The 12,097-nt window shown below is 39.7% G+C and overlaps 1 protein-coding gene across 1 annotated transcript in view; it reads left to right on the top strand.

Moving 5' to 3' along the window:
- The window catches only part of LOC111873143 (transcription initiation factor TFIID subunit 5), an 84,918-nt gene that overhangs the window by 46,414 nt on the left and 26,407 nt on the right, over positions 1-12,097 (top strand). The window contains exons 6-7 of the mRNA XM_023867591.2: positions 4,136-4,255; positions 4,646-4,791. Of these exons, the coding sequence (XP_023723359.2) occupies positions 4,136-4,255; positions 4,646-4,791 (266 nt within the window). The remainder of the gene's footprint in view (positions 1-4,135; positions 4,256-4,645; positions 4,792-12,097) is intronic.

Below are 12,097 nucleotides of genomic sequence, written 5' to 3'. Positions count from 1 at the left end.
AGCCATTGAGAAAATGTTTAATGGCTTTGACAGCAGTGAGTCAACATCAATTAAAGCTGTCAAGGACTTATTCTCTACACTCTAGCTNAACTATCCTTAGTGATAATCGGCGATCTTTCAAATTTGAAAATTTGAAAATGCATGTAGTTATAAATTGCAATTGTAACAGTGAAAATTGAGACGTGAATAGCTTGTGTTCTTTTAAATGGTGTTTTTAGATAACAGAGTTAAGTTAGTGTTCATACCGTGTGCACCAGTGTTTTTCTAAAATATGAACGCAAATATCAGTGTTAAAAAGAAAGCAATGAATGGTTTAATCCAGTACGAAATGTCGAAATTCCATCAGTTTTCTTTCCTTCAGAGACATAATAGGGCTAATTTGGTAAGTAGGACCTACTATCATATATTCATCATCTTTATTCTTAATTTTATTCTTATCTTTAATTAAAATTGTGAAATTTTATGTCCCATTTAATATTTAAGGTCATATTTTACACTTTTTAGGTCATATTTGACATAATTTTGGGTCATAAGTGCATGCATATATTTATAGTTTTTAGGTCATAAAAATCCGGGCCCTAATTATCAACATTGTATGTATATTTTAATGCTCAGAACATCCATTGTAATAGTAGTTTCTGAACTGTATTGATGTCCCTCTGATGATGGTCTCTAAGGACTAAAACATGTAAGGGCATGAAGAATTGAAATAAGAAAAATCTTCACTAGTCACACTGGACAGACATGTTTTATCTTTTTATAATATTGTTAGTGTGACGGACCAGAATGAAACAAATAAAATTTTTCTGCATGTTATTCATTCATTGCTTTTGTGATCAGAACTGTTTGAATCGATGAGGGAAAAGCATTTAAGGGCATTAACATTACAAATTCGGTTCCCTTCAAACAGCAAGACAGGAATGAATCATGGGAGTAAATGCCACCCACCTACGTCTTGGTCTTCCCAGTGCTCTCTTTCCTTCTGGCTTTCCCACCAATATCCTATATGCATTCCTCCTCTCCCCATTCGTGCTACATACCCTGCCCATCTCATCCTCCTTGACTTGAACATTGTAATTATACAGGGTTATTCAAAAAGAATGAACCAATTTCATGACGCATTGCTTCGGTTCTCAAGCATCGTCATGAATGAGTTAGTGATCATTTGAAAGAGGAGTTATCTAAGTTGTGAATGGCTGCCACAGGGGCGCTGAAGTCGCGTCGTTCTTCCGGCAATGTTCAGTTGTTCGTATACCCTCAGAATGGCGAGTCCTCAGCAAAAGGCCTTCTGCGTTCTCGAGTTCGCGAAAACAAATTCAGTTGTCACGGTGAAGCGTGCTTTTCGAAGGCGATTTGGCATTAATCTGCCCTGTCCTAAGAACATTCGACAGTTTTTTCGACAGTTTCAAGAGAGTGGGTGTCTGTATAAAGGAAAAAGTCCAGGACGACCACGAGTCTCGGAGGAACAAGTGGCGAGAATCTGTGCTGCGTTTCAGAGGAGCCTGTGGAAGTCAACAAATCGAGCTAGCCGTGAGCTTGCGATCCCGCAATCCACTGTCTGGCGTGTGCTAACAGTACGTCTACATTTGAAACCATACAGACTGCAGCTCGTTCAGGCACTTACCAATAACGACAAAAGGAAGCGGATGGAATTTTGTGAATCGATGCTGGAGATGATGGAAGACTAAACCTTCATTTCACGTTTAATTTTTAGTGATGAAGCAACTTTTCACTTGAGCGGCACAGTCAGTCGTCACAATGTGCGTATTTGGGGAACAGAGCACCCACATGAAACAGTTGAGCAAGAAAGAGATTCCCCTAAGGTGAACGTCTTCTGTGCTGTGTCTCAGGAGAAGGTTTATGGTCCCTTTTTCTTTGAAGGAAACACTGTTACAGGACATACCTATCTCGATATGCTCCAAAACTGGCTCTTCACTTCACTGCAAGCAGATTCGCATGACTTCATTTTTCAAGAAGATGGAGCACACCGCCCCATTGGCACCTGATGGTCCAAGCTTTTTTAAATGAAAAAGTGCCTCAGCAATGGATTGGTCGGAAGGGGACCCAAGACCTTGCTCTTTGTGCTTGGCCTGCGAGATCCCCAGACCTCACCATATGTGATTTCTTCTTGTGGGGATATGTAAAAGATCACGTTTATGTTCCACTGCTACCCACTAACCTCGATGACCTTAAACATCAAATAACAACAGCAGTTAACTCAGTGCATCGTGATATGCTGATACGCGCCTGGGAGGAATTCTCTTATCTCATTGATGTTGCCCATGCTGCAGGTGGTGGCCACATTGAACACTTGTAAGACAGGAAATAAAAGTTGATTGTGAGTAGAATACTTGTGACATGGCTGGAGTTTTGTATTACTTTCCTTTAATAAAATATTGCATAATAAAATGGGTTCATTCTTTTGAATAACCCTGTACTTGGAGAAGAGTAAATGTTATGAAGCTCCTCATTGTGCAGTTTTCTCCAACCTCCTGTCACTTCATCTCTCTTCATTTCAAATATTCTCTTCAACACCCTGTTCTCAAATATCCTCAGTCTACGTTCCTCCCTTAAAGTCAGAGACCAAGTTTCACACCCATACAGAACCACGGGCAAAATTATAGTTTCATATTCTAATTTTTATGTTTTTAGACAGAAGACAAAAAGACAAAAGGTTCTGGACTGAATGGTAGTAAGGATTAACCGAGTTCAGTCTCCTCTTAATTTCCTCCTGAATCAGGTTTTGATTGTTATTGTCATTCCAGAATATCTGAACTGTACCACATTTTCAAAACATTTGTTACCTATCTTTATGTCATGATTTTGTCCTGCATTTTGGTGATGAGACAGCAACATATAATTTTCTTTGTGTTTACTTTTAGACCGACCTCCTTACTAGCATCAATTAAAGTTTATATGTTCCTCTTTATGGTATCTATATTATCACCCAGTAGATTCACATCAGCATAGACCAACAGTTGATGTGACCCATTTAATTTCAGTCCCACTTGGTATTCTTGGACCTTCAGTAATGGCATATTCTAAAGCAAAGTTGAAAAGCAGTGGTGATAAAGCATCTCTTGTTTTAGACCATTCTAGATAGGAAAATTATCAGACAAATGTTTACCTATACGAACTTTACCATACATTTCATTTAAACACATTTTATTCAGCCTAACTAGTTTCATGGGTATCCCAGACTCTGTCAAAATATTGTACAATAGGCTTTTTTGAAGTCTACAAATAGCTGATTTACTGTCTCACTATACTCCCAATTTTCCTGCAATATCTGATGAATGCAAAAAAAAATCTAATCAGTAGTTGATCTTTTTATGCAGAAATCCACACTCATGATCCCCAGTCATTTCATCTGTATATGGACTTAACCTTGATAGAAGGATATTGGACATAATTTTGTATGAAGTTGATAACAGTGATATCCCAAGACAATAACTACAGTCAGTTTTATCGATATTCTTGTAAGTTGGTAAAATAATAGACTCCTTCCACTGATCAAGCAATTCTTCATTATTAAAAATAGAATTAATGAATTTAGGAATCTCAGACCATGATGTTTCACCTCCTGCTTGAATAAGTTCTGCCAGAATTTGATCACTACCTGGCAGTTTATACCATTTCAATTTTGCAATAGCAATTTTAGCCTCAAAAGGACTAGGTTCAGGTACTAACGGCTCAGCTGTATGTATTTTTATCTGCCTAACCTCACTGACCATATGTACATTCAATAACAGAGAAGTAGTTCTTCCACCTATTCAAAGTATTGTGGGCATCTGCAAGCAGATCACCATTCTCATCCTTCACTAAGTTACTTCTAGGTTGGTGATCCCTCTTAAACCCATTTATTCCTCTATACAGGTCTCTAATGTTCTTGTTCTTACTGTTCATTGCAACCTTATCGATTTTGTCTTTGAGATATTCTTTCAGTTTATTCCTGAAATGCCTGCTGGTTTTATGTCTTATATTGTTCAGATTATCCCCTACCTTATGTGCATATATATTATTGAAAGTAGCTTCTCTCCTACTGTACAGTTCAGCAAAGTCTTATAGTCACACTGTGTTAGAGAATGTTCACTCTAGTCACAACTGCATCCATAGTTTTCAAATCTGCTTGCAGAAAAGATGCGGATAAGTTGGAGAAGGTGAAGGCCTTGCGAGAAGCATCCAAAAGAGTTACTCTTGGCCCTGAGACACTTCCATCAATCTGCTTCTACACCCTGCTCAACTCAGCTGGCGTGTGAGTTTTTTAATGTCTCTCCGGGTTCTGCAGTAGAAATAGCTGCCACTGTGAGGATGTGTCCAAGCTGAGAATGCGTTTTCCTCTCTCTGGTTCTCACATTGCTCAGCCTCATTGAAGAAGTTACTGTTTAGCAATTGTAGTGTGCCTACATATGTAACATAATTTTCTGTTTCTGATTTTGGATCATAAATACTTGTACATAGGATAGGTATTATACAATGACATGTCTGGGAAATAAGTACCCATGTTAAAGAGAACAATGCTCTTGTCCCTCTGGATGCCATTATAGGCAGTTTTACTGTACGAGTATTCTACAAATCTCTTAATATCAGCCAAATCTGATATCTTACTGCTGCATACTTGGTAATTTGTGTTTACTGGCCTCAGAGTGACGAGTGCAGAGGTCTCAGAAGACTCCAGTCTGTTGGCGGTGGGGTTTGCAGACTCCTTTGTAAAGATCTGGACGCTAGTGCCCCAAAAACTGAGAGCAATGAAGTCTGCAGAGCAGCTGCAGGATATCGATCGAGAGGCTGGTAAGGACTTCAGATTGAAATGACCATGAATTCAACTTATACTGGTGTAATGTATAAAAAATTATTATTATTATTATTATTATTAAAAAACTACATATTTCAATGACATACTATAAAAAGTTTGTTGCTGAATTGTGACATTACTGCAGAATGTGCTGTGGTTAATTATAATGCCGGGCTACTATAAATGATTCATTCGTTTTTAAAACGCTATATTTTCTAAAGTATTACACATACACATATGATTGATATATAAAGAGAACCGTGAACTCACCAAGTTTGTATTATATGCACCAGTTGGCAGCACGAGTTCAGTGCCTTTACAAAATGGTGACAAAGCAAGAAAAGAGTTTTTGTTTGTTGGAATATTCGAGATATTCGTCTGTTATAGCAGTGCAACGCGCATTCAAAAGAGAGTAAGGAAAAGAACCGCCATGTAAACAAAGCATTTGTGGTGGTATCGACAATGTTCATCTCTACCTAAACAATGAACTTCAGCATCGCTGGATTGGGCGTGTTGGTGAGGATGACGTAGCTCTGTTTACTTGGCCCCCCAGATCACCTGATCTAACGCCCTGTGACTTCTTCCTTTGGGGGTACATTAAGGATTGTGTTTACATACCCCCACTGCCAAGATCACTAGTACAGCTGAGGGAACACATCGATGCTGCAGTGATGACCATTGACAGGGTAATGCTACAAAATGTGCGGAACAAGCTCGACTACCACCTGGACGTGTGTCGTGTGACCCATGGGGCACATATAGAACATTTGTAGAGTGTGAAGAAAACTTGGTGAGTTTATGGTTCTTTTTTTTTATATATCAATCATATTTGTACGTCTAATGCTTCGGAAAATATAGCGTCTTAAAAACGAATGAATCAGTTGTGGTAGCCCTGTATTACTAACAATTCTGCGTCAAAAAATATGTCCTTCAATTTCAGAAACTGTTTTTGTCGTACATATTGCTGTAATCTAACATAAACATATAACGTTTCTGTGGTTACTATAAAATATGCAACATTTATGTACTCACTGTCATCATGATCTCAGTGCTTTTCTGTGGAGAAAGGAAAGGGAAATAAATTGGCTTTGGCTTGAACTCATTCACATAGCAGCAAAATTAACAGTTTCTCCAGGATTGTCTCTCTAAGAGGAACTTTTTTTTTGTGTATTTACCAATTTTGTTCTGTGACATACTGTTTGGGAGAAACAGGATGGGACAGAGGCAACCTTGGCAATTTTATGTGCGCGCCAAGGATTCCAGGGGGTGCAGCACTATAAACTGTTAATTTTTAACTTAAAAAAATAGTATACTGTTTACAGATGAGTAAATAAACTAAATAAACTGAGGGTTTAATCAAACTTGGTTGTGGGTGCATCTTTATCTGAATTAATACTGAATATTTAGTCACTATTAAAAGTCAGTACTACAAGTAAATTAAGTGCAGTGAAACATCAAGGGACCTGCCCTTTAAGTTTTCCCGTATTTAAGGTACCTTTTTTGATCATGGCATAAGTTCTGTACACCTAATTAATTTAAGTAATATATATTTTTATTTAAGGATTTACATGTTACATACAAAACTTAAGTTTGTATCCATATTTTGGATCTTATTTTTTGCTGCCAGGAATATCCTGCCTTTAGCAGGGTCTAATAAACTGGAAAATGTACAGAGAAAATTAGAAAGTTTATATTACAGTTGATTTCTTCAGTACTGTTTTCCTCATAGCTGCAATTCATTGTTGCATCATTTAAATTTTATTCCACTTTATTCCAGATGACAACATCCTAGTGCTTCATTTGTAGTTAATGTTTTCAAAGACAAGATCACCTGTTTTTCTGTTGTGGATATTGTTCATCTCCATATACCCACTGAGAAAATTAGGGATATCTCCAATGTGCATAATGTTTCAAGATAGGCCCTTTATCAAGGTGGAAGCAGCAACTGCATATTTCTGTATGTTTTTAATGAACACCCTGTCCCTTTAGAATACTTTCCCTTTTAGTCCTATTTAGTTTACAGTGTCTGTTGACATAATATGTTATTTTGTTTTGTTTTAGTTTTTGGTATTTGATTCTTAGTATAGTTTTTAGTTTTGTACGTATTTATAGTGCTTGCCTCTTATAGGCTACTTTCTGTTGGCAGACACTCAAATAAACGAACTGAATTATTTTAATTTTAATTTCATGCATCCTGCCATGTTACAATATATACAACCTCTTTATTTGACCATCACAACACAGCAAATATAGAACTTCAAGGACAGTGCTCAGTATAGTTCTGCTACATGTTTCAGCCACGAGTGGCCATCATCAGGCAAACACACTTCAACAAACATACACCATTGAACTGCAGTACATAAAATTTGATACAATGTTATAAATCATTTAAGTTAATTTGCACAAGAATACAATAAGTAGGTTATTTAAAACGATAACAAGTCATATATAAAATTAAAATTTGATTGATGTTTAATAACATCGAATCAGTCGTTGGTTTTACTTTTCATACATTTCTGTTGACGAATAGTAAATTCGAGTTTCTTATAAAATTTAGGAGGTCCAATAATGTTGTGAATTAATTAATGGAATAGTTGGGGCTTCATCATGCAGAGAATTGTACGTATTGTATGGAAAGTAATCAGTTCAATAGTGTATGTTTGTTGAAGTGTGTTTGCCTGATGATGGCCACTCATGGCCGAAACATGTAGCAGAACCATACTGAGCATTGTCCTTGAAGTTCTATATTTGCTGTGTTGTGATGGTCAAATAAAGAGGTTGTATGAATTATTTTAATTGAATTCAATTCAGTTCTTGTTCATTTACATGCAAACTTAATAGCTCATAGACCAATTACAAAGTTAGCATGAGTACGTAGAAAGACATAAAAATATCTAACAAACAAAATACAAAATGAAGCATTCTGTAGAATAGTAATAAATTAATAATAATTCCATGAAAAACTGAAGTTATCATTAATAGGTGAGAAAAGAAAATAAGTGCATTTCCAGTGGTTATGTCATTATGTGGGGAGAAAGGACTATACACATACATACACACATAAAAGTTAATAATAATTCTTCAATACTTTATTATTTATGTGCCAAGTCTACAGCTGCAAGGCCAATTATGGACAGAGCACAGTGTAGATACAAGTAATTACATTATGGACGATCACAACATCACAGTCAGTGACAAATTACAGGCAAGCACTGGAGGAAAAACACATTAATGCAGACAAGTAAATAAACAATAATAATAATAATAATAATAATAATAATAATTTCATTAATATAAATCTGAGTTGTTATTGAGAACTGAGAAATGAAATGTATAAATATTTAATTGTGAAATGAAAAGAATAGATTTTCAGAGAGGATGATAATAATAATAATTAAGTTTAATTGTTTTTTTATATTCATGCAAATAATAATAGTAACAGTTATGCCATATTTAAAAATCGTTTGGGGAAACTTTCCTGGCTCCGAATACATCAACATCCCTGCAGACAACATTAGCAGCTGCTGCACATCTAGCAGAGGGACAATTTTTACATGAGCAGCAAACATTGAACAGTGCAAAGTCACTCATATACCAGGCAGGAACTTGGAGACCAACAATTTCCAGAACAGATTGGCAGAATTTCAAACCAAAGTAAACTTGAGTAAGAAAGAGAGCATCGAGGCGATGTCTCCTAGTATGTTAAGTATGCAATTTTAACTCCTCCAGGGCAAGAGAATAACTGCAATGGACTTGAGGATAGAAATGATTGAAATAAAGGGCCGCAAACCTCTGCTAGATGCATTCCAGCTTGTTGGCATCAGTTGACGTGATCGAATTCCAGACTACGGACGCATATTCAAGCTTAGCTCTAACTAATGCAGTGTACAATCGGAGCATACAGTCTAGAGATGAGAAATTGAAAGTAATATTACTAACTAGACCCAACAGTTTAACACAGTGAGAGAAAATGTAATTGACCTGGTCATGGAAATATAGTTTAACATCAGTAAACACTCCCAGGTCTTTTATAGAATCGGTCCAGGCTATGGGCGATTGACAAAGTTTATGATCATAGATAAGTGTGTTGGTTTTCTTGGAGAAGGATGTAACTTTAGTTTTACTGATGTTGAGTTTCATACAGTTAGCAATGCACCAACCTTGTATAGAGTTAACGTCAGACTGCAGTACATAGCAGTCCTGAGGAGAATTAATGGCTCAGTAAATTTTGATATCTTCAGCAAAAAGTAGACACTTAGAGTGGGCAACTGCATCGCATATGTCATTAATAAACACATTGAAGAGAAGAGGTCCCAAGACAAATCCCTGAGGAACACCGGAGAGAACTTCAGAAGGCGAGGAAAGAAGAATAGAATTTGAGACGAGGTCAGATGCATTGCTCAGATCAACATAAATGGCATCAGCTTGTCTCTGAGAGCCGACTATAGGGGAAATAAAATCGATGTAAGTTGTGGATTTAGTTTTTGAAAAGCCATGCTGATAAGGGCTGATTTTAGATAATGGGAAACATGGTCATGAACAATAAATTCGAATATTTTAGAAAAATTACTCAGTAGAGATAGGCCTGTAGTTGCTAACACAGGTCCTTTTGCCTTTTTTGAGAACAGGAACAATTGCTGCTTGCTTCCATAGGGTGGAAAAATAATGATGAGATAAGCTTAGATTAAAGATATGTTTAAGAATAGGTACAGATATATCGGTACAACCCTTAATAATGAATCCAGGGGTACCGTCAAGTCCAACAGATTAAGTTGGTCTCAGGCGCTTAATGGCTTTGATAACATCTGAATTGGAAACAGATGCTAAAGGTAAGAATTCGAAAGATGACAAAAGGTTGGGGAAGACAGTAGGACAAAGACTGTGGTATACTGATAGAAAATGCTTTGAAAATGCAATATCATTGGGTTTGATTAATTGCTTACCATCAACCTCAAGCTGGATGGAAGTAGAATTTCTTTTCCTAATGGAGGCAACATATTTCCAGAATTGCTTGGATTGCGACTTTAAATTTTCATCCACAGATTTCAACCATCTAAGTCTGTCAGACTTAATAGTAGCCTTAACTAGCTTACGATAGAAAGAAAATTTTTGCTAAAAGCAGTCAGATTTCTTTTTCTTTTTAAACTTCTGTAGAAATAATTCTTTTTCCTGATATATATAATACCTTAAGGAACCAGAATACCAGTGTGGGAACTGCCCACATCCAAGCAAGTGTGACAACACGAGCTTCATTTCTTAGCAACGACGAGTAAACAGCGGTTGCTAGGCAAAGCCTACCTTCTCATATAAGGGCCATCCTCACAGGCCAAACCAAGAATGACTTGGACACCACAGCCCGCTGCGTGGATCGTATTACAGAAGCCACACCCCAGCAGACACTTGTGAGTGTAGCGCCACTCCCCGAGAAGAATGATACTCGGAAATATGTAGAAGATCTTCGACGCCAAGTGGAAACACTGAACGCCAAGCTGGGATGCATTCTTTCCAACTCCAGGAATCGCTGCTCGGCCAGCAGATCGCCCTCACAAGGGAAGGTTATACCCACCCTCTGCTGGTACCATCACCGCTATGGGGCCCAGGCACAAAAGTGTACACAGTCCTGCTCCTACCACCAGCAGGAAAACTAACATGGCGGACATCAACAGCAGCACATGTCTGCACCCCAAACAACGGCCGCCTTTTTGTGACTGATAGGATCAGTAAACGGCGATTTCTAGTAGACACGTTCAGACCTATGCGTGTATCCCCGCGGGCTCATCCCACGGCACAGGGAACGTGTGAACTACGACCTCTGTGCGGCTAACGGCACCACAATCCACACCTATGGATGGTTGCCTCTTAGCCTCAACCTGGGACTACATCGGGATTTCACATGGCGATTCATAGTGGCCAATGTTACTCAGCCACTCATCGGAGCCGACTTCCTCTCTCATTTCGGCTTCCTGGTGGACTGCCAAAATAACCGCCTACTGGATGGTCTCATGTCGTCTTCCCCGGCGCAACCAGCCAACTCACTGATCCCCAGCATCAAGACCATCAGTAGCGGCACACCAGTCGACAGCCTACTTGTCAAATTCCCGGACCTCACCCGCCCAGCCGAAACCCAGCGCGAAGTGCGCCACAACACTGTGCATCACATCCGGACTATACCTGGCCCGCCAGTCACCTGCCGACCCCGGCGACTGGCACCGGACTGACTCGCTATCACCAAAGCCGAGTTCGACGCCATATTACAGGATGTCACAGCTCGCCGCTCAGAGAGTTCCTGGTCTTCTGCACTACACATTGTACCCAAGAAGGACAACGGTTGGCGTCCCTGTGGTGACTACAGAGCTTTAAATGCCCGGACCATCCCCGACCGCTACCCCGTCCGGCATATCCATGACTACTGCCACCAGCTTTTCAGTTGTTCCATCTTCTCCAAATTCGACCTGGTGAGAGCCTACAAGCAAATTCCCATCCATCCCAACGATATACAGAAGACGGCCATCACCACTCCATTCGGCCTATTCGAGTTCCCCTTCATGTCCTTCGGCCTGCGCAACACCGCACAGACCTTCCAACGCTTCATGGACGACATTCTGCGGGGACTCAACTTCTGTTTCGCTTACCTGGATGATATCCTCATCTTCTCCCGGTCTTTAGAGGAACACAAGCAACACCTACGGGCACTCTTCGACTGACTGCAGAAGTATGGGATCCTCATCAACCCGGCGAAGTGCGTCTTCCAAGTACCTGAGATCACCTTCCTCGGTTATAAGGTGTCTGCCGAAGGCTCCCAACCGCTGGAAGAATGAGTGACTCACCTCCAGGAAGGTCAACCTCCCAAAACCGCCAGTTAACTCCGCCATTTCCTGGGCATGCTGAACTACTACAGGCAATTTCTGCCCCACATGGCAGCACACCAGGCACCACTGCATGATGTCCTCTCCGGACCCAATGTCAAGGGCTCCCACCCCATCACTTGGACACCACAGCTCCATAGGGCCTTCGAAGAGTGCAAGGCGAGTTTGTCACGCGCCACACTACTGACCCACCCCGATCCACCCACACCACTTGCACTCATCACAGATTCCTCCATGTCCGCCATGGGTGCCGTGCTACAGCAATGCGTCAAGAACGCCTGGCAACCCCTCGCATTCTTATCACGGAAACTCAACCCGGCCCAGCAAAAATACAGTGCGTATGACCGCAAGCTGCTGACCATCTAAGAGGCCGTAAAGTACTTTCGCCACATGCTGGAAGTACGCCACTTCAGCATCATCACAGACCACAAACCCA

Source organism: Cryptotermes secundus, unplaced genomic scaffold (genome assembly GCF_002891405.2).
Source record: "Cryptotermes secundus unplaced genomic scaffold, Csec_1.0 scaffold259, whole genome shotgun sequence".
Classification (NCBI taxonomy): Eukaryota; Metazoa; Arthropoda; class Insecta; order Blattodea; family Kalotermitidae; genus Cryptotermes; species Cryptotermes secundus.
The sequence above is the reverse complement of the archived record's forward strand: the minus strand, read 5'-3'. Positions and strand labels throughout refer to the sequence as shown.